A 24,398-nucleotide genomic window follows, 5' to 3' on the forward strand; every position below is an offset into this window, starting at 1 on the left:
AAATGGCTTCTCTAAAGATGTTTGCATCTCCTAGAGAAATATGGACTTTGGATAGAGACTATCCAAACACATCTCTAACATCCCATGCAGTAATGGATCATTTGGATGCAACTGGTTGCCTCAACTCACTGAAGAGCATCCTTCCCAATATTGGTATCAAGTATATGGTAATATGACACATGACTGTTATTTTTTTTTGTTGTTCATTGATGATTACAGGGCATCTGTGGCACAGCTATTCAACAAATATTTAACCAATTTTTAAATAATAGTCCTATAATACACTCATCAATGATGTATAAAAAATGTAAAAAAATATATAAAAAATACCTAACCAACAATAGAAGCCTGTATCAATTTCTGCTAGGAGAAATGAGTGTTCAGATGACTTACTGAACACATGATAAAAGATCTTGAGCCCAGTTTTCATAATATTGTGTCAGTACAATGAGAACATGATTTTTAACTGATAGATAGCTAAGTCATTACTTTATTTCCAAAGAAACATCTGTACTGTTTTTAGACCTTGAGTAGTGACAGCGATATGTATTCACGACGTAGCCACAAAAGACTCTCAAAGTCACAAGGCTTTAAGTTATTCAGGAATCTGAGAGGAGATGGGGGTGGATTAGACTTGAAACAAAACAGGTTTGCCCCATTACTTTGATTTTTTCTAATTACAAATTTTGCCTTATTTCCTTTTCAAGTAGCATCTAGGAGGGTGTGAGGATTTTTGTGTTTATCAAGTGAGACCCCAGATTAAGAAACAGATTTAATATAACTTTTTAATTACTGTCTCATCATATTAGGTGAGCCTTTGACTGCTTATCTGGGGTCTCTTCTGTCAGTAAACTCATACCTTCAGGTGAGGATCAACAGCTGCTCTGTTGAAACAGTTTTTAAATTTCTTAACCCTCATTCAGAGGGTTCAGTCCATTTTTAAACTTCTTAAACCCTCATTCAGAGCCTTACTGATTCATTGTGCATAGTTAGGTTTTCCCTATGTACAATGGATTCCTTGACAGAAACTTGAGAAGAAAAAGAGCAATGGAAGCAATAGCTGACCACCAACTAGAAGGGAAGATCCAGAAAAATCTGTACAGTGGACTCCATATCATGGACTATCTCAGTGTCATGGAATGAGGAGGATTCTACTAAAGCATCAAGAGGCAAGTAAATTAGAACTTTCTGTTTAAGAAAACAGGGAAATGAATAACAATTTAAAGGATCAAATGGCTTACACAAAGTGTTGACACTGGAAGGCAGTGAGGTGTGATTCAAGACAATATATAATTTAGCAAATAATTGTTGCATAACACCGAAAGACAGGATTAGGCATTCGACATATCATTTTCTAAGAGATTTTCTACCAGTCTGTATTTTGATTAGTATTTAAGCATTAGAACACTTTTAATTTCTGCTTTTGGCTTAACTTACCCAAACCAAAATGTTTTCAGTTTGCAGGACAGTATCCATTAAAAAACCATTACGATACAATAGGCCAGATCACAGAGGTGTATTCAAGTCAAGAACAGAAATGTAAGAGTAGACAAAGCACTTCAAATCTAGACTCTGCTACCAATTAGCTGTTGATCCCTTTAAATCTAAGCCACTGTCTGCTTAGTTATAAAATGTAGAGGTTTGCTGATGATCTTTGAGGAGCATCCCAGCTGTCTGAATTGATTCTATGTTTTCTTTTGTTGTTGTTTAACTAATTATTTCTAAATCTTCCTCAACCTATTTTGATATCTGTAATAATACATTGTCTTTGTTTAGACATAGGAAAGTAGGACACAAAAAGGATAAAGAATGCATTTAAGGTAACAGAATGAGTCAGTGACAGAACAGAATGCTTTCAAACTCAAATTCCTTCACGGGAAGTCTCCCACTAGAGTCTAAGGCTGACAAGATTTTTTTCTGAAAGCTTCCGGGGACAATTAGGTTCTTTAACATGTATGTTTTGTAGAGAACCTGTAGATTTTTGTTAAAGGCTGTTAACAGTATGAATATTTTCTCTTCCCTTCCCTACCAGACTATGCAAGCATTATTGGAACTTCTGTGAACAAGGGAGAGATGAGTAGAGAGCTACGGAAACGCATCTCTTAAATTACTGCTTTTATTCTATTTCTAATTTAAGCCATCATTCCATTATTCATTACTATGTAACTTAATAGAAATAATTATAAATAATAACTATACTGGTTTTATAATACAATCTGCATATTTCCCCTACATATGCTATTGATGTCAACCACCAAGCCAACCAATTATTATCCCTATTTTAAAGATGAGGAAACCAAGCCTCAGAAAAATTAATTCACCCAAATTATTTAAGTAACTAAAGTAATTACACATAGCGTAGTAAGTGGTAAAACTGTCTGAATCCAAACATCAATGCTTTGCATGTTTTTTAATATCAAAATATTGTCACTCCACAATTGCAGTATCTTGTAAAACATGTAAGGGAAATGAGAGAATTCATACCCTCCAGTAGGTAAGCCTCCCAATTAAAGGTGGTAACTGATGAGACAGAGTCTTGCTGGCCTGTCACAACAGAGTCAATTATCTGTGATTTGTAATATACTTACCTTTAAAAAACAGAAAACTGTCTACAGTAGAAACTCCACAGGTAAACTAGAAGGCTGCTTTATTTCTTCATTTTATTTGAAGAGCCAATATATCTTTAGTATTTCATTTATATACATGTTATTATGTATACCTAAAACTGAAGACCCTCTCAATTTTCATTTTCACAAAACAAACTATGAAGTGAGTTCCAATAGATGGCACATGTAACTTAATAGATTAAAACTATAAAATGGCAAATCTGCTAAGGAATAAATAGGATGGCATAATCCTGAATTTGGAGGATTATGCTAATACATGTTCATAGGGCAAAAAAAATTCCATACTGTATTTTCAAACTTAGATGATTGAGATAAGCACTGAACCGTATTATCCACAAAAAGTAGGAGAAAAATCCTGAGGAACATTAGCAGAAGGAATTAATAAAAGTATTGTCAAGATTACTGCATTTAGAAATTAAAAGCAACATAAAAGAGAGCATTTGTTTGAAATAATTTTTAAAATAGGCAAACTTTTTGGAAGAAAAATCAAGGGGAGAAAAAGACAAGAATAAATATAAAATAACAGAAATGAGAAAGGAGAAATAACCACAGAGATGCAGAAGATTTTTAGACTTACAGACTGAATACTATTAAAAACAATTTTTGCTGAAAAATTTGGACATTCCTGCAACATAGTGGGCTTTCAAGAAGAACACATGTTAAAAAATGACTAAGAAATAGAAACAAAGAACAGATTCATCAATCATGGCAGAAAAACATGACAACTGCTCTAGAACCATCCCTAAAAAGATACCAGGCTCAGATAGATTTGCTAGCAAGTTCTATCAAATGCCAAAGAACAGTTTAATTCCATCATCAATTTGAATTATTTAATAACAGAGTACATGACAAAATACATGTAGTTCTTATACAGCAGCCTTAAGATATCTGCTAATATAACTTGTCACCTTCTATTCAAAAGAGAAAACATATACGATACCTCATTAGATGCCAAACAAGAATTCGATAAAGACTTAATACTCATTCTTTAAAAAAAAAAAAAAAAGCTTAGTAAATGAGAAAAGGAATGATACTTGCTTTTCTGAAAGTGACTAGAAGCAAGCTCACTAATTTTGAGAAAAGGAACAAAGCTGCCAATTTTCATATCTATTATTAAAAATCATTCTGGAAGTTCTAGCCAGTACAAGAGGAAAAAAAAATACAGGTATGATACTGGAAAGGAAGAGCAAACATATAATTTTTATATAATATTATCTATATGAGAAATCAAGCATATTAACTGAACTCCTAGTACAAATAACTGTGGATTAAAATTTAATAATGGGGACAATATTATCATAGTAATATTCACCTTGAAGAAAGCTCCATAAAAATACTACTACTGCTTCTTCCACAGAAGTGATAGGAATCAGAACTCAATTATAGACTTGGTTACCACCAAACTACACATCCTTGGGGAATATTTAACTTCCCTCAGCACATTTCTTCAAGTATAAAATGTCATGATAGCACTTGTTCTGTCTATACACAGACTGGTATTTAGAATCAATTCAATCATGTATAAGAAAATACTTGGCATCAACCAATTCAAAACTCTATCCCCAAATGCACTAACCTCTCTCTCCATCTCTGTGTTTTATTTACACTTCTTTTTTATAAATTAAATTATATTGGCAATTCACTACGAGCTTGCTTCATGATGTAAACTCAATTTTAAAAAGCACCAATGATAACCAATACTTTATGTTTTAATTTCAATTTTTGTATACTGTAGTTCCCGTATGGTGAGAAAAACCAGAGTAATACTTCTTGGACACAAGAGGGAGCTAAACATTTGGTTCACTTGGTTTATTAAAGGCATCTACCATATTTCTTGCGCTACAGAATAATTCACTTACTGTCTTCAGGGGGCTTTCATTTGTGGCATTATTTCTATCACCCTGACTTAAATGTCCTGCATCTCTCTTGGCTGACATCTCTAGGAGCTGCCTCAGATGAGAAGCATAATAATCATAATATTTACAATAAATAGTAGGGCTTTTATTTTCCTAACATACTTAAGCAAACATTCAGCATCAAAAACATACTATATCATAATAAGGGAGAAGGCTGATTGCAAAACAATCTAAGAAATTTGTTTGCTTTATACATTTCACGTCTTGGTTCTTCCAATAATATCTGCCTAGAATACTTTTTATACTACTATTAAAAATAGGCATATTTTTAATAATGAATAACTCTCCTTATAAAATTGCACAACAGTTTTATAGAATGCTATGCTTAAAACATATGGAAATCATAGCAAAACAACTGTAAGGGAACTTATGATATGTGAAAATTATTTTAAAATGTAACACTTGATCTTACAAAAAGGTTAAATGCATAATGCAAATTGCCACTGGAAATACTTAGCTTAAAGGCTAAAAAAATATTTTACGATATCCTCATACCACATTATTAACTAATTATTTTTTTAAAAATACTCAAAGTATACGTAATCAAAGTTACTTATAGCAATCTACTCATTTTATACAAAAATTATGATCCCAATTATGTATAGTAAGTGAATAAAATGGCTAGATTTGAATAGGAATTGGAATTATGATTTCAATTTATGACCCTGACAGATCAGAACAGTTAGTTTGGTAACCATCAGATTTTATTAATAAGAATGCTGGAGTAAAAAATATATATATGAAACATAGGCAGTTAAAATTTGCTAATCTTTGCCACAGAATATGATAAAACATAGATTCTTGCATTATACTTTTTTTCTTTGGGGTAAACTAATCAAGTCTTTTTTTTTTTTTTTTTTTTTTTTGCAGTACATGGGCCTTTCACTGTTGTGGCCTCTCCCTTTGCGGAGCACAGGCTCCGGACGTGCAGGCTCAGCGGCCATGGCTCACGGGACCAGCCTCTCCGCGGCATGTGGGATCTTCCCGGGCCGGGGCACGAACCTGTGTTCCCTGCATCGGCAGGCGGACTGTCAACCACTGTGCCACCAGGGAAGCCCTCAAGTCATATTTGATCTACACTAAGTCTACAGTGCTCATGCTCTTACTCAAGATAAAATTACAGACTCATTAGTGAGAAAAATACTAAAGATAAAGTCCAAATTATCATGACTTAAATATTAGCATACACATCCTGGGCTCTGGTGAGATTACAGTGAGTCTAGAAAGTAAGACTGAACATGGCCTAGAAGAAAGATACTGGTTTGATCTATAGAAAAATAGATCTGTAGTGACCTTACATTCAGTTTTCTATGGACAAATGTGTGTGGATCTAGTAATCCATTTCAGGACACACAGTGAGGACAGCTGTGCATATGCTAGAAGCCTAGTACAGTCTAGCGGTATGGTCCACGGGCGCTGGACTATTGGGTTCAAATTGCAGTTCTTCCTCTTACTAGTAGTGTCATCATTCATCTGTAAAATGAGGATATTATAGTAACCTGAGAGAGTTGTTGTGAGATGTGTTCAATTGTATATAAATTTAGAGAAATTAAGAAAGGCCTATTATTTTCAAATATTACTATTATTTTTAGCTATTATTTTAGCTGTTACTCCTACCCATCATTTTTAGAGTATGAAAAGCTAAATAATGTTCCAAAGCCAACAACTAAACCAGTTTAGAGAATCTTCATTTTAATTGTAATGAGGTGAATATACAGGATGAAGCTATCATATGGACTCAAGGAAAGTAGTTTCATGGGAGAACTATTTTGATTCTGTACTGTGTCTCAGGGTGAGACTTGTAACTCACAGGCAATCAACAGAATTCTTTTATATTAAGTCTTCCCCTGCCAACCCTTCACCCACCCCTAGATATATATATATACATTTTACATCTCCAGAAGAAAAAACTATTCAAAGAATCATGGCATGAATATTTGTAATAAAAAGAAAAAGAAAAACATACCTGGGTAATCTTCAGATACATGTACTGAATAGGATACACTGTTAAAAAAGGGAAAAAAAAAGAGAGAGAGAGAGAGAAAAGAAAGGCTCAAGTTACTGCTAAGGCAAACATGCTTTTACACAATGAAAACCAACCCCGTGTTACCCATTACTTTATATAGATATAAGTATAGACACTAAAATGGATTAGAAAACATCTTTGATATTTGACACAGGAAACTTACAGATTTTTAAGATATATGACATAGTAATATATATCTTTTGTGATACTTTTTTTAGTATAGCTGGGTCTTTTATCTCAGCAACATCTAACATTCAGTAATTTATGATCATGTGCATTGTTTACTCAGGTTTTATCAAATAATCTTTTCTTACCAAAAGAGAAGTATTTCTCCTGTTTAGTATGGCACTCAAGAATTTAAACATTTATAAATTTAAACATTTATTTTTAATATTGCTTCCTCACAATATGCTGTGCTTTTGAAACACTTCCTTTTCTTCAAAGAATTAACAAAATTATGACAGTGTAACTAATAGCTATTCATCAGCCAATCTTTCATCATTACTATATATAATAAATAAACTACCTCCTGTTCTCAGAAGGATTGAGTTGTTTGAAAAATCATTTTTAACAACTCCTTTTTCAGTAACTCCACTGTCTCTGTGTACCTATCTCATATGGCATATGGGGATTTGTCATACTTTGTTTACTCTCCTCTCTGTGTCAATTAGATTGCAAGTCTCCTGAGGTTAAGGTCCACGTCTATTTGTATTTTCAGCACAATTACCTATGGTAAACACATAAGCATGACACACAGCACATATTCAATATTAGCTTTTTGGATGGATCAGTGGAGCTGCCACCTGTCACAGAAAAGTCAAAATTGAGTTCGAGTTCAGCCAAAATAACTGCCCGTTAAGACCAAAGAAATATCAATTCTCTTTGAAGAAACGTACGGAATACAGAGTCTATGTAACATATCATTCACAAAGTGAGAACAGTCCAAATTACTTGACATGAACAAACAGGAACCTTGAACCAACATTCGAGAGAAAATTTGACCCAAGTGTTGGGATTAGCCCTCAATGATGTTAAAACAGTTAATAAGTATGGTTAAGGATGTAAAGGAAAATCCAATCTCAAGAAGAAATAAACAAACACAAAGACATCATCAGGGTCTTGTGGGACACTAGCAAAATAGCAAATATTTTATATAATTAGAGTTTTAGAAGGTGAAAAGAGAGAGAATAATGCAGGGGGAAAAAAGCTGAAAATCTCCTAATTTGGGTGAATGACATAGATGTATAGATTGAAGAAGCTCAGAAAATCCCACACAGGATAAGTGCAAAGAAAATTAATTCCAGGTACACATAGTCAAACTGCTGAAAACCAAATATAAAGAAAAAAAAATTAAAGAAGAGAAAAAAATGGCACATTACATATAGGGAAACAAGAATCAGTGTTAAGTTTTCATAAGAAACTCTGGAGGACACAGGACAGCTGAACAGTAAAGAGCTGGGGTGGGAGGGGAACAGGAGGGTAAACAAACAACTATGAAACCAGAATTCTTTATCCAAGCTATATATATGTCAAGAATGAAGGCAAATAAAGAAGATTTCAGATATGAGGAAATTGTGGAAACATGTCCCAGCAGACCTAAAGTACAAGAAATCCCAAACGAAGTTCTTCAAGCTGAATGATATCAGAAATTCAAATACCCAGAAGGAATGACGAGCACCAAAAATTGTAAACATAAAAGACTATTTATCTCTTAGTGTTTTTAAAATATACATAGCTGTTTAATGTAAAAATTCTAACACTTCATTGTGTGATTTATAACATATGTAAATGCAGTACACATGACAGTTACAGCATAATGTCAGGGAGGGGTTAAACGGTCACATACTGTTTCAAGGTCCTTAATCTTATGGGAAATGGTATAATATTTACCCTAAATAATAACTCTAAAAAAACTTAGAATATATATTGTAATTCCTAGAGCAAGCACAAAATAAGATTAAAAACAATAATAAATTAAATGGAATTCTAAAAGCATTTTGGAACCTTTAATCCAAAAGAAAGCAGGAACAGAGGAACAAAAAACAAGGGACACATAGAAAACAAAATAATAAATGGTGCCTGAATCCTACCATAGCAAGAATTGCCTTAAATGCTAATGGACTAAACACATTGAACAAAAGGCAAAGGTGGACAGATGGATTTAAAAAAAGCTAGATCCAATTCTATGCTGTTTTTAAGAGATCCACATTAAATAAAAAGACACAGGTAGTTTGAAAATTTTTAAATAGAAAAGATATATCATGCAAAGGTAAGCATAAGAAGACTGAAGTGTTTAACAAAGACCTCGACAAAGTTACAAAGAGATCATTCATAATATAAAAGGGTCAATTCATCAGGATGAAGGCACAATAATCATGAATGTGCATGTACCTAATAACACAGCTTCAAAAACTATGAGACAAAACCTGACAGAATTAAAGGGAATAACAGACTACTCCACAGTCATAATACGAGAAACTGCCAGAACCAACCCCCCTCCCCCAAAAAAACTCATTAAAGACACAGATGATCTAAACTAGATTTTCACTGAAAACTACAACCACAAAAGATATTCAAAAGAATATTTTTTCTTTTCAGGTACACATGGATACAATATTCACCAAGATAAATCATATACTGGTCTGTAAAACTAGTCTTAATAAATTTGAATGGATGGATGATCAGGGTTCAGTAGTTTATATCCTGGGTTTCCTGGCTCATCTTGTCCTACGACACTAAGTCATAAGCCCTCAAGAAGCCACTGCCTTTTAGAATTTGTGACTGGGCTTTGTGACTGTGGCCACAGGCGATGCAACCCTCCCAGGCAATCCCACATCTCCAGACTCCACCAGCCAAATCCCTGGCATGTTGCTTAGTCCTTGGAAAGAGAGTAGGCAGAGACAAGAAAGACTAAATAAAGAAAAGAGTAGGGAAGAAAGATGGCTAGTAATAAGACCAAGTACTGATACACTGTTCTTTCATAAAGCATATTTAATTGTTCAATTAATTCAAGAGGCATTTCTTAGTAACCTGGTAGAAGCCAAATACTGTGTTAATGCCAAATAAGATTTAGATAAGAAAAAAATCAGGAGATAACTGAATGATTAATTCAGAGGGAAGCAAAGAATATGAAACATAATGAATATGCTAGACAAAGGAACTTGAATATTTTAAATCACAACAGTCCTTTTTTTTCTTAATAATTATAGATTCACACGAAGCTACACGGATAGTGCAGAGAGGTCTCATGGATCTTCACCACGTTTCCCCCACTGATTATATCTTCTGTTGCTACAGCACAACATCAAAAGCAGGAAATCAGGGCTTCCCTGGTGGCTCAATGGTTGAGAATCTGCCTGCTAGTGCAGGGGACGTGGGTTCGAGCCCTGGTCTGGGAGGATCCCACATGCCACGGAGCGGCTGGGCCCGTGAGCCACAACTACTGAGCCTGCACGTCTGGAGCCTGTGCTCTGCAACAGGAGAGGCCACGATAGTGAGAGACCCGCACACCGCGATGAAGAGCGGCCCCTGCTTGCCACAACTAGAGAGGGCCCTCGCACAGAAATGAAGACCCAACACAACAAAAAAATAATTAATTAATTAATTAATTAACTCCTACCCCCAACATCTAAAAAAAAAAAAAAAAGCAGGAAGTCAACATTGGTGTAAAATCTGGGTACAGTTCTATCTATGTCATTTGTTCACATTTGTTTCCTGTGTCCACTATCACAAATCCAGATACAGAACTATCTGATCACTCAGAGAGTTCCCTCATGCTGCCCTCTTCAGGGTCAAGGCTGTCTCCCTTCACCCCAGCATTCCTAAACCCAGGCAGCCACTCATCAATTCTCCACCTCTGTAATTCTGTCATTTCAAGAGTATCATATAAGTGAAATCAGACTGTGAAGCATAATAGAATTTTAAGACAAAATAAGTGTCTTGAAAAAATTACTGTGATTGGAAACATTTAGGATAGACTGAAAAGGAGAGACATTGAATTAAGTAATAAAATATGAGCAAATATCAGTGAGGAGGTGCCTGTTGGAAAGGAGAAGGAGGAACAAATGGCAGATGTTGAACCCCAGCCAAGAGCCCAGCTTTGGGCCCTGAATCAAATGCCAAAAACTTAGAAGATAAAATAACCATGCCAGTGGAGCCTCAAACAAGCTGGGGGAAATATACACCATGATCCCATGTGAATTTATTTTCCCACAATTCATTCCCTTCTACAATGGAACTGTACTATGCAGAAATGAAATCACTGATGATCAAGGCAACCCTTTATCTGGCAGTACTATGTGACAAACCTGGGACCTTGCCAGAGATTATACTCAGCACTAAATTGGGTTAATTCTCAATAGCTTAACCATCTCAACCAACAGCATGTGGTTTCATTTTTCATCCAAATCAATGTTTAAATCCAAAGTGAAGCCTTAATACATTCCCATGTCTAACTCCAATTAAGAAGATTGCTGTGATTAGGGCCAAAGAAATAGGATCAAATTCCAGCTTTGAGCTGGGTGGCATAAGAAAAGTCATTTCTATACACTCAGCTTCCATCCCTTTTCAGTAAAATGGGGGAATCCAGACCTACCTTACAAGCGTGCTGTGATGATTTAATGGCTTAACAGCTGTAAAGTCCCCAGGACAACGCCAGACACATAGCAGCAGGTGCCAAGTAATTTTAGTCAGCTTCCAGTACAAGCAATGAAAATTTACAGAAGTGAAATTTTACATGAATGAATGTTCTCTGGGGAACTCGATTTGCTCAAAATCACAATATATTACATTTTTCAGAGACCAAAGCTAACATGGATGATTTTATTTTATGATTGTATTATCCTCATGATATTAAGAGACATTCCCATGCTCATGATCACACCTAATTTTTCAAATACAAAATAGAAAACAAGAGCCCTACAAAAGAATTCATCAGCCCCTGTGATATATAGCATCTTCTTGGTGTACACCAGAAGGAAAATCATCAGAGCTGTAAAATCCAAATCAGTTTCACTAACAGAGTCCTTAGGGAAACAATCTAGTATCAATAGAAGCAGACATGCATGATTAAGCTAAAGGACCTAAAAGGTAGGACCAAAAAAAGAGCAAAGGACCAAGCTTAAATAGATATGAGAGTAAGGGCAGCATATGCTGTACATGATAAATACTAAAGCAGGCAAAAATACTGAGAAGTGAAAGTGAAAGAGGGTGAACATGAGAAGGACGAAAAACCTGGAGCAAACTCTAAAATTCTGATTAAAAAAAATGCCTTCAGATATTTGGCATCTGCTAAATTACAATTACATTGAGGTGCTTTGCCAGAGAAATTAAGGTCCGTCTATGTGTGTTTGGCATATACTGTATGCACTGCACTGTACTAGGTTCTTAATATCACAAGTTTAAAACTAGAATCTGTAAGTTATTTCATAAACTCAATAATTTTTTTAGATAAAATGGTCACTTCCACCTCTTATTCCTCTGAAAGCATCTATCCCAGTTAAAGGTACCTCCCGATAGCCAAGAGCCTCTGGAGAAGTTCCTGGGAGAGCCCTTAGATGTTCAGTATCTGCCTAATCTTGTATTTTGTTTATATATTTTTAAAAAATCTTTCATAAGGTCATTAAAATCATTCATAAGGTCATTCTTGTATCAATTCACCATTTGCCCCATTACCATCCTCTTCCTTTTGAAATGTCTGCAGAGAGCTGAAAGTAGATCAAGTTTAGATCTAGTTCTCAAGCTCACAGATCTAAGAAAATTCTTTAAGAACAGGAAGGAGCTAAAGGAAGATGGCACTTTTAACACAACAGAGACGGGAACTCAGACTTGAAAGAGTTTTAGACCAAGAACACCTGTCAGTGGTACTGAATTCAATATCTGTATTCTACAAGTGGGCCCCCAAATGCTGTGGCTTTCTGCCATCTCTAACTCAAAACTCCCGGATCCTGAACTCATACTTCACCCAGGGGTTTTGACAGAGCAAGCAAAACCCAGAATTTTATTGAGTAATACCTTTTACCTTATTCTCTAAAATCTAAAGCAATTTCTTCGATAAACCAAATCTTTTCCTATCTTTTCTCTCCCAGTTAGATCACTTTTAGAATTTACATGAGAGAAAGCAAAATGCAGAAACTAACACAAAATTGCAGGTAATGGCAAGCAGTCCTCCACCCTCCTTGCATCCAGAAAGAAGGAAATGTCTGTCTTTTTATCTAAGACTAATATCATCTCGATTAATAGATCCCATAAACCCACACTCCATTTGGTATCTTTTTCTATTAATTTAATCTAACAATGTCACCATTTGAAATTAATTAAAAAATGTGCTATTATGCAAATGAGAAAGATTTGCCCACAAAGATATTAATGGTAGCACTATTTAAAATGAAAAAGTACTCCCCCCAAAACCAAGAGTGCCAATAATAGGATTATACAAACTATTATATACACACAATGTGATGTTAGGCAACTGTGAAAAAGTAATGGTGTAAAATAATACGTAATGAAAGAGATAACTGGGCTTCCCTGCTGGCGCAGTGGTTAAGAATCCTCCTGCCAATGCAGGGGACACGGGTTTGAGCCCTGGTCCGGGAAGTTCCCACATGCCTCGGAGCAACTAAGTCCGTGTGCCACAACTACGGAGCCTGCACTCTAGAGCCCGTGAGCCACAACTACTGAGCCCATGTGTCACAACTACTGAAGTCTGCGCACCTAGAGCTTGTGCTCTACAACAAGAGAAGCCACCGCAAGGAGAAGCCTGTGCACCGGAACGAAGAGTAGCCCCCTCTCGCCGCAACTAGAGAAAGCCCATGGGCAGCAACAAAGACCCAACACAGCCAAAAATAAATTAATTAATTAAATAAATTTATTTTTTAAAAAAAGAAAGAGATAAGTGTTTCTAATACAATAAGGTACATACAAAAATGTAGACTGCTGTAACATATTTTCATTTAAAATGTGTAAATGCATATCTACTACAAACATATACAGATAGAAACATGGCTTGAAAAATAATGACAGACTTCAACAGTTGCTATCTTTTGGTTATTGGATGAAAGGGAACTCTATTCTTTGTTTATATCTGTATTGTTTCAATCCTTATAATAAATGTGAACTGTGTAAAAAGTAAAAAAGCTAGTAATGTTCAAGCCCTCCCTTTACCTTGCAGCCTTTTTTGTCACCATACTTTTCTTCTTAAAGTTCAGTTTTTACAAAGAATAATCTCACCTGTTCTCACTAGCCACCCACTTTACATGCACATTACAATCCGGTTTCCACTCCTAGTACTATTACTCCCCCAAAATTCTGCTTCTTCAGGTCACCACTGACCTTTTTTATTTTTCTAGTTCCTTTCTTACACAAGTTCTCAAATGCATTTAATAAAAACGAAGATGTCATGAAACCCTCCTTCCTTGGTTCCTGAACTCCACCTCTCCCTGGGTCCCGCTTGCTTTTGATGTCTTCTTAATCTTTTTCAATATTTCACGTTTCATGTTGTTTTCATATTTCAGTGCTTTCCAGCCATGCTGACTGCTCTATTTTTTCACATGAGTAATCTCAACTACATCCATAAGTGTCTCCAACCAGCTATAAGCAGAAGACTCAAAAATTCCCTATCTCTAAATCAAGCAGGCAGCTTCTTTTTTTCCCTCACATTTCCCATAGGATATTCTGAAAGCATATTAAACCTAACACATACAAAACAGAACTCATAGCCTTCTTTACGTTAATTTTCAACTCAGAAAATTAAATACCAAGAAACTTGGTAAAAATAAAAGCAGCGGCTGCTCTTAGGAGCTAGGGATCAACTTACCACTTGACCACCCAGGGCACAAGCCCCTTGGCCACTTTCTGGAGCAGGGAAATTCTGATATAGTAGATCTGAAGCGGAACCTGGGAGTGTGCATCTCTAAAAAGCACCCCAAGTGATACCGATGAAAGTAAGCTCTGGATCTTGTTTTCAAAAACATATAAATACTGATCCTGTAGAATAAAATTCTAACTCTTTAGCATGTCTCCCAAGGCTCTTCACGATCTGACCCTTAAGTACCTGACCAGCCAAAACCCTGATAAATACCCACAGACCTTAACTTCCAATCATTTCAGGTTCTACCATTCCCGAAACAGGTCAGCTTTTTCACACAAAGGAACGTGGCGGCATCAGACTGTTGGGCTTTGAAGTTGGCTCTGCCATTATTAACTGTGCGACCGAGGGCTAGATAACTAACTGTTCTCTGCCTCAGTTTCCTCATCTGTAGTACCTATCTTTTGGGGTTGTTGTGAGGAGTAAACAAGTTAATACAGGTAAAGCACTGAGAAGAAAAAAATGACACCGAAGTAGTCAATAAACATTAGCTGCTTCATTAATAATATTACTAATTGACTATTACTTCTGCACGTAGACTTACTTTCCTAGAACACACGCCCCTCCACCCTCAAGATTCAGTCTGAAGAACAACTTCCTAGGAAACTTCAATAACCCAGGCAGACTCGGGTGTTCTTTCCTTCATGTCCCACTTCACCTTGACCTTAACTGTCCTTAGACCAAACATTTTCATCTTCAAATTCCCAGGGCTCTAACAGAGTAATTTATCAATAAAATAACTTCTGAATAAATGAACAGATCATATCTTTTTCCTAAATTACCTGAAGATATACCATGACAGTCCTGGACAGAATAACTACCAAGTAGTAGGCAAGTGCTCAAACATTGGATAAAAGTCAGCAAATGCAGGTACCCAGTGGGTACACACCACTGTTCACGTGAGTGTCATCACATTCCCTTTCATCACATTCTCTTCACAGGCTTTTTGTGATATACAGAAGTAGAATTGGTTCTGAACACCCAGGTCATGTGTGTTCTCTTTTTCATTTTCAAATCAACATAATGAGGATGATACTTGAATTACTACAAGACCTGATAGCATGAGCTGAAATTCAACGACACGATATAGAGGAAGATCTCTGAGATGCTCTAAAAAATGGAAGCACCAGTTATTCTCACAAAAAAATAGACATGTTAGCGTTTCAAACTGATCAGTAGTTTAATTAATTTACTTGTCAGGAGAGCAGTACAAATGGAAGTCTTTATTTAATCTACTCCTATCCTGAAAGTATAGAAGAAAGAATGTCAGTTCTCCTAGACAGAAGAGGCAGTGGTATGCAAAATGTTTGAGCAGGATTTTGTTGCAACGTCATATAATCCATGCAAGGAATAAGCATGTTTTACTCAAGGCCTCCAGTGAAAAGCCTGCGCATGTATCTGCCTCCCTTCCTCTGCTCCTCTCAACATGAAGACAAGAGCAGAAAGCTCTCACTCCAGAACAGAAGGCTCATCTTTTCCACCAAGGAAATAAATTGTTGACACAAGGCAATTTATACCACCCCTGACAAAGGTAAAGGGTGAAGACGCTTGCCCAATAAACACGTTTCTCAATAATATACATGTTCCCATTTTCAAAGCTTATTTTGATAATTTTTAAAGTTATACTTGCAGCGCATGAAGTAATGGAATCAAAAGCCATGGTGTTCTTTTGTTTGATTTTAGGGAAGTGGCTGAGTCAGCAACTTTCTATGCTTAAATATTACACCATAGGTCGAATGTTTAGACTTCTAAGTAAACCATCCTCTCAACAAGGATGAACTCTAAAAACCTCAGCCCAACTTTAATTAGTAACCTAGATGCATGCTTTATTTATGGTATTAATATACCATATGGTATGAGCAAAATCATTCTTTTATACTGACTTAGTCAAATGCAAAAGCCAACAGTATATTTAAATAAAGTTCTGCTTCTCTCTCTTTCTTTAATCATAGCCAAAAATAAGAGGTCACAAGCGCAACCCCAACAGGACATGAACAGTGGACAACAGGCCAAGTCACCACCATTAAGTTAATTATATATAAATATTACCTGAAACCTACATTAAATTTATAGATATATAAATATGTATAATATATATATAATTTCCATATTTCTTCCCTCTAAGTTTAATGTCTGGAGTTTTCTGCACAGTTTGCAACTATATCTAATTCAGTACTCTTTTGGTAAATATTCACTAAAATGTAGAGGCCTTTGCCTTCACCATTTTACATCTAAGTTCAAGTTGTAAGTGGTTTTAAAAAGTCTAAAGCTACTACAGATGATTTGCACAGCATGTCAAGGCTGAAATGCCAGATATGATGGAATAATTCTGTAACTGAAGTAAGGCTTTGTAGAGGCAAGAAAACATGTATTAAGAAAACATTATAAATATTCAGAGAGATAACTGCAATAAATACTAAGATATTATCTCACCAACTTTCTCCAAGAGTTAAGGTACAATTTCTTGTGGAATACGAAGCACAATTAATACTACCCGAAGACCCTGCAGAATCCAGCCTATCGCCTCGGCTCATCCTCTTGCTTCACTCTCTATGCTCGGACAAAAAGCACGCTTTCAGTTCTTCGCCATGCCTTATTCCCGCTGCCTGGAACACTCTCCTCCTCCTCCTTTTTTTTCTTTTAATGATATATTGTATTTTTTTTAATTATTTTTAAAATTAATTAATTAATTAATTAATTAGGCTGTGTTGGGTCTTTGTTTCTGTGCGAGGGCTTTCTCTAGTTGTGGCAAGCAGGGGCCACTCTTCATCGCGGTGCGTGGGCCTCTCACTGTCGCGGCCTCTCGTTGCAGAGCACAGTCTCCAGACGTGCAGGCTCAGTAGTTGTGGCTCACAGGCCCAGTTGCTCCGTGGCATGCGGGATCCTCCCAGACCAGGGCTCGAACCCGTGTCCCCTGCATTGGCAGGTGGACTCTCAACCACTGCGCCACCAGGGAAGCCCTCTCCTTTTTGTCTTGTGAATCATTCTCATCCTTCAGATCTCAACTCAAATGTCACCTCCCAGGAAAAAGCTTTCCGATCAACCTTCCCAGGCTTGGACAGATCTTATGACAGAGTAGTCACACAGTTTGTAATTTTAAACTTAACTGCATGACATTCACATTTGCTTCTCCCACGAAATCTGTGAGGTTAGAAGGCACCTATTTTCTTCACCACAGTATGCCAGCACCTACCATATACTCAGCACATGGTAGGAACATTGTCGTTATGTGCAGAATGAATGTTTATTTAAAATGTATACATCCTTTGACCTTCCAACTTGGAATAACCTTCCTCACAAAATTACTTATCAAATATGATTTAGCCTACAACCTGAAGAGTGCAGAAGAAAGAGCATGGACTTTAGGATATGCTTTTATGAACCACGTGAACCTGAGAACATTAAATTGGCTAACTTTCTCCTGCTTATTTGTTAGGTGAGATAACATCTACTTCCTCCTCTTGTAGAGAGTATTACATGGAAGATGTCATGTGGAAGAAAGCAGCTTGTGGAATGGGAGGCAATGATCAATGAAAATGATTTCTCAACTTTCTCCCCTCCCCAGATATTCAAGCATGAGAAGATGTAAAATAATTCTGTAATGGACATTCACAAGCCCTCTTCACTCTCCATTCCCCTCCTTCCCCTCCCTGCAGCAGGAAGAAGCCCTTGAATTTGTGGGAGGAGAATCCCTTCTCTCAGGTGGAGACATAAGCCAATCAGAATTGCCTCTCCTAAAGTAGGAAAGAGAAGTCACCTAGCCTATACCTCGCATCGGTAGTTGGTTCAGAGTGGTTCGTTCAGAGTAAAGCTTGGAACTTTTATTTAATGGTTTTGGGAAATGACACTTGCTCCTTCTGTGTGTGGATGAGGAAGTATACAGCCACAGTTTCTGCTGGTAGCCTTCTAAGACCCATGGTGAGCAGAGAAAGGCGGAACTCAGAAAATTTCAGACAAAGAGACAGAGGCAGAGCCCTGACCAAAATAAACCTACATCTCTTTATCAATGAAGTTTTCATGTCAGGAATAAATAACTTTGCTTTTACAGTTTAGGTCAGCATAAAATATTTTTGTTTCTTGGAACCAAAATCATCCTAATTTGGACACGGACCTATTAAACTGCTTGAGTTATTTTAACATAAACATCTACAAGCTATTTAAATTAAAAACTAATAGACAACAAACAATAAATGCTGGAGAGGGTGTGGAGAAAAGGGAACCCTCTTGCACTGTTGGTGGGAATGTAAATTGATACAGCCACTATGGAGAACAGTATGGAGGTTCCTTAAAAAAATAAAACTAGAACTACCATATGACCCAGCAATCCCACTACTGGGCATATACCCTGAGAAAACCATAATTCAAAAAGAGTCATGTACCACAATGTTCATTGCAGCTCTATTTACAACAGCCAGGACATGGAAGCAACCTAACCTGTCCATTGACAGATGAATGGATAAAGAAGACGTGGCACATATATACAATGGAATATTTCTCAGCCATAAAAAGAAACTAAATTGAGTTATTTGTAGTGAGGTGGATGGACCTAGAGTCTGTCATACAGAGTGTGAAGGGAGAAAGAGAAGAACAAATATCACATGCTAACACATATATGTGGAATCTAAAAAAGAAAATGGTTTTGAAGAGCCTAGGAGCAGGACAGGAATAAAGATGCAGACGTAGAGAATGGACTTGAGGACACGGGGCATGGGAAGGGTAAGCTGGGATGAAGTGAGAGAGTGGCATGGACATATATACGCTACCAAATGTAAAATAGACAGCTAGTGGGAAGCAGCCGCATAGCATAGGGAGATCAGCTTGGTGCTTTGTGACCACCTAGAGGGGTGGGATAGGGAGAGTGGGAGGGAGATGCAAGAGGGAGGAGATATGGGGATATATGTATATGTATAGCTGATTCACTTTGTTATAAAGCAGAAACTAATGCACCATTGTAAAGCAATTATACTCCAATAAAGATGTTTAAAAAACAAACAAAAAATTAATAGACATTTACCCATCGTTTAATTTCATGATTTTTGCCTAATTATTTGAAAGTAGAGAATACACTAGTGATTTGGGGTTTTAAGTACTATTCATAACTTTTACAGAACTTATTACCTAAAAGCAATTGTGATACATTAGATATTATACAATAAAAGTGGCAAGTTATTTATTATTTTTCTGTTTGTCAAAGATAAGGTCATTTTCTTTAGGGTATAACATTTTTTTCCTTGTGGTGAAATGATTTTTGTTAGTCCTTCATGGGCATTCGATTTACCATTTTATTTCAATACTGTATGTATGTAAAATTGGATTTGGAAAGCTGTAGTCCTATCTGCTGATTTTCTTGATTCTTTCTTTCTGGACTACAGCCTTTTGGGAGGTCAGCAATGAAACAGGAGACTTTCAGACTGTAGAATAATATTTCCTAGTGCTTACTAAAATCAATTAGCCTTTCACTCTTCATTAAGCTTTTGAAAACTGATTTGTTCTCACAAGATTAATGTGGAAAGTATAATTATTTGAAAACAAGGGTAATGTACTTAAATCTGACATATTTTGACCACAAAGTTAATTGATTACTAGATATTCAATTAGCAAATGCAATTCATTCTTAAGCCAGTGAATATGTAACTAAAAGACAGCCTCAAAGTAACAAATATTTAACACAAAGAGAGCCATGTGGATGGTTTAACCAAGGAAAGGTGGAAGTTTAATGGTATGCTAACACATATATATGGAATCTAAAAAAAGAAAAAAAAAAGGTTCTGAAGAACCTAGGGGCAGGACAGAAATAAAGACGCAGACGTAGAGAATGTACTTGAGGACACGGGGAGGGGGAAGGGGAAGCTGGAACGAAGTGAGAGAGTGGCATGGACATATATACACTACCAAATGTAAAACAGATAGCTAGTGGGAAGCAGCCGCATAGCACAGGGAGATCAGCTCTGCGCTTTGTGATCACCTAGAGGGGTGGCATAGGGAGGGTAGGAGGGAGATGCAAGAGGGAGGAGATATGGGGATATATGTATATGTATAGTTGATTCACTTTGTTATAAAAGCAGAGACTAACACACCATTGTAAAGCAATTATACTCCAAAACAGATGTTTAAAAAAAAAAAAAAAGAATTACATATAATTGAGTCAACAGATCAGCTATTTGTTGAGATATTATTGTTCCTGTTTTAATATTCTATTTTCTAACAGACAGGTGAGGAAGACTTTCATCTTTTTCTTTATTTTTGAGCTGTAACTAACTTCAATTCTGTAGACACTGCTTTTATAAACTAAAATGAAACATTTAGAAAGAGCATCTAATTCTCACTGATCCCTCCAGAATTCAGAAACTCCTAATGAGACTCTTTATGTTTTATGGCCCTATAGTTATTTTCACAGGTTCAGTAAGAATCTGCCCTCTCTTTATTTACCAGTATATTATTGGACAAATCAATTGTGTAACCAAAGCTATCCTTAGAATATATTTCAAAATGATTTTCATTTAATCAGAAATGACGAGGGCTTCCCTGGTGGCACAGTGGTTGAGAGTCCGCCTGCTGATGCAGGGGATACGGGTTCGTGCCCCGGTCCGGGAGGATCCCACATGCCGCGGAGCGGCTGGGCCCATAAGCCATGGCCGCTGAGCCTGCGTGTCCGGAGCCTGTGCTCCACAACGGGAAGGGACACAGCAGTGAGAGGCCCGTATACAGCAAAAAAAAAAAAAAAAAAAAAAGAAAGAAAGAAAGAAAGAAAGAAATGACGAGCAACTATTAGGAAACAAGAATTGACTTTTATGTGCAACTAATGCCTACAAATCTCTGCCAGGAAAATTGTTGGGCTGATAGGTTCCCAGAGTTACAGCAGGTGAGAAAGGTTGCATTCTGGCAGGACTCAACCAAACAGCTATTCATCCAATCACTTAGGTACTCAAGGTGAAATCTGTTGTAGAGTGTGTCTTGGCTTTGTTTTCCTAGCCTCAGAGAAGCAAATAATAGAGGCTTTTAAAACTCCAATCTGAGATTTCTAATGAAAAATTCTGGAGAGAAGTTAAATTCTATCACCTCAATAGGTCATGATTCTAGATTTGCAAACTCAAGGAGGCCTCTATAGCCAATTAACACTCTTGCTGAAGCTTTTTGTGATGAAGAATTACCTTTGGAAATTACTTATGATCACAGGAGGAAGACTACAAGGAAAAACTGTCAAAAACATGAAAATGGGCAAAAAGGATTCTGAGGGTTTTCCATGGGAACAATGGGCCCCTGCAAATGAGTATCTGATTCTAAAGGGATTTCTGATCACCTCAGCTATTTTTATACTCTATAAGGATAAAAGCTAAGTTGTAAAAAAAAAACTGATCATAATGCAAATGATTTCTGTTCATGGCATTACAAATGAGTTTTTTCTGATAAAGAATGTGTATCTCAGTAAGTTAAATATCTGTATTCCAATTCCCATTTGAATCATGCAAACATAAATAAAGAAGCTTTGGAATTTATAAATGAATGCTTCTTTATTTCAGCTTAATTTAGGTGCTAAAATGATAAAGTCAACTTCATAAATACTGTACACTTTGCCTAAAATACTTTTGGGTTGTTGAAAAGTTAGAAGTAACTAAAAAGTTCACAAATAGGGAATGGTTAAATAAATAATGGTGCATCTATTACAAGGATGGTGCAGACAATAAAAGGATGTAAAACTGTAACCTAGTGATGCTGTGACTCCATTTTTGTTAAAAATTTCAATTTTTATATATACTTATTAAAATATCAATTTATAGTTGTATAGGGCATTTTGGTGGGGAAGAAGGATCTAAGGTATCCTTTTTGGGAGAAGGTTTCCTGAATCACTGATTGTTGTTATTGCTGATGATGTCTGCTTTTCTCTTCTTCCTAACTTTTCTGGAATAAACTTTTTTTTTTTTTTTTTTTAGAGATGGGGTCTCGCTATGTTGCCCAGGCTGGGGTGCAGTGGCTATTCACAGGCGCGATCCCACTACTGATCAGCACGAGAGTTTTGACCTGCTCCGTTTCCGACCTGGGCCGGTTCACCCCTCCTTAGGCAACCTGGTGGTCCCCCGCTCCCGGGAGGTCACCATATTGATGCCGAACTTAGTGCGGACACCCGATCGGCATAGCGCACTACAGCCCAGAACTCCTGGGCTCAAGCGATCCTCCTGCCTCAGCCTCCCGAGTAGCTGGGACTACAGGCGTGCGCCACCGCGCCCGGCTGGAATAAACTTTATAATAGTAATCAAGTATATTTATAGGGAAAAACTACTAGAATTCATTTAAAAATTATATTTCACAAATCAAATCCTTGTGAGATATATTCATTAATAAAATGGGGCAAACTCCTCTATATCTCCTGGTTAGATCCTATGCATCCTTTAGGAATTAGTTTACATTTTTACTTTCTCAGGTCCTCCCTCTCGGGCTCCACCCCACTCTGTCCAACCTGACCCAGACCGGATTGTCCCTTTAATAAACACTTTCATAGGGCCCTATCCTAACACCTCCTAAAACTTTCACAGCTATAATTTGGGTGAAAATCAGATCAATGCTTCTTTCCCACACTAGATCTAATGTATCTTATTGTACTAGATGTCTATGTAGCTCATTCACTGTTGTGTCCCAGAAGCTCAATATTATGCATATTGTATCCTAAGAGGCACTCAAAATATACGTATAGCTCTCTGCCCATGTACACTGAATGACTCTTAAAATATGGTAGAATAAGTATTTTATGTCTTATCAAAGATAAACAACCTAAATCCAATTAAATTAAGTCTGTTAATAAGTCTAATTTTAGGAGAGATGAATAACGCTGTCTTTCACTCATGGAACAGATTTTTTTTCTACATATGAAATATTTTAAGGGATATAATTTGGCCTATAATGTGTCTGCATGAAACAAATCATTGTGATGGAATTTTATTGTACTGTATAATGTTCTGAATGAGAGAAGACAGGAGTCACATTGCCTGTGTTTATATATTATGTGCAGAGGGTTCAAGTACATTCATCTATAATTCAACATGCTCAAAATCATGAAAACATTAAACCTGATATTTGCAATATTGATGATAAAATCTGAACAAACAACAAAAGGCACTTGAAGGTCTTGAAATTTCAGTGTCTGCAAGCCATGCAAATATGTTTAAATAAATTACAGAAACTATTCTGTTCGGCTAGCTCCCCAGGAGCCATACAAATGTACACTGGAATCTTATTATAGCACTACCAGATGAGAGAAGCAACCATCAATCTGACTTATAAAAATGTTCTTCCAATCACTACAAACCCTTCTGCTCATGATGGATTTCTATTATAGTAATAGTAATGATATTGAGACTCTAGAATATAGTTTGTCTAATATGTGGTTCTGCATACCTAACCTTCTTAGGGTTTGAATTTAGGGTGGGCAAAAAGACCCCAATCTCTTAACTTCCCTTTCTAGGCAATGCATGGTTACAGAATAAATCCGTGTCTTGGCATCCTTGATTTTAGCACTGTGAATTCACTGAAGAAAATGGGAAAACTCCAGCACCCATGGAAAGTCACTTCTCTATTTATAAAATCTGATAAACCTCTTAACCCCAGATAAGCCAATGAAGAAATTTCTCAGGGCAAAGAATGCAGAGAAAAGCAAAGCAGAGAGGGAGAGAGAATAAGAGAAAGCACATTAACTGTCTTTGTTCAGTCAATTTGAGATAGAAAATGCACACTAGCCATCCTGGGGACATTTGCGATTTGGTTGGGAAACATATAGTTCTAAGGACATGAAATAGGAAAGGAGAATCAATGTTATATAACAGTAAATACATTAGTGACAAATTGACTTGTTTGAAATGATTGTGATTATTTCTGCAAACAGTTCACCTATATGCCTCCCTCTGTTATCACGTAGAACTGACTATGTATAATTATGATTATTATGATTACTTTACTCATCCAGTGACAGCCCA

The 24,398-nt window shown here is 36.5% G+C and overlaps 1 protein-coding gene across 2 annotated transcripts in view; it reads right to left on the reverse strand.

Annotated features, from left to right (window-relative positions):
* The window catches only part of PARP8 (poly(ADP-ribose) polymerase family member 8), a 177,463-nt gene that overhangs the window by 77,733 nt on the left and 75,332 nt on the right, over positions 1–24,398 (reverse strand). For both annotated transcript variants that reach the window (XM_082621641.1, XM_082621642.1), the window contains exon 4: positions 6,510–6,547. In XM_082621641.1, coding sequence (XP_082477767.1) covers positions 6,510–6,547 — 38 coding nt within the window. The remainder of the gene's footprint in view (positions 1–6,509; positions 6,548–24,398) is intronic.

Source organism: Mesoplodon mirus (genome assembly GCF_964341445.2).
Source record: "Mesoplodon mirus genome assembly, chromosome: 5".
In the NCBI taxonomy this organism is placed as follows: domain Eukaryota; kingdom Metazoa; phylum Chordata; class Mammalia; order Artiodactyla; family Ziphiidae; genus Mesoplodon; species Mesoplodon mirus.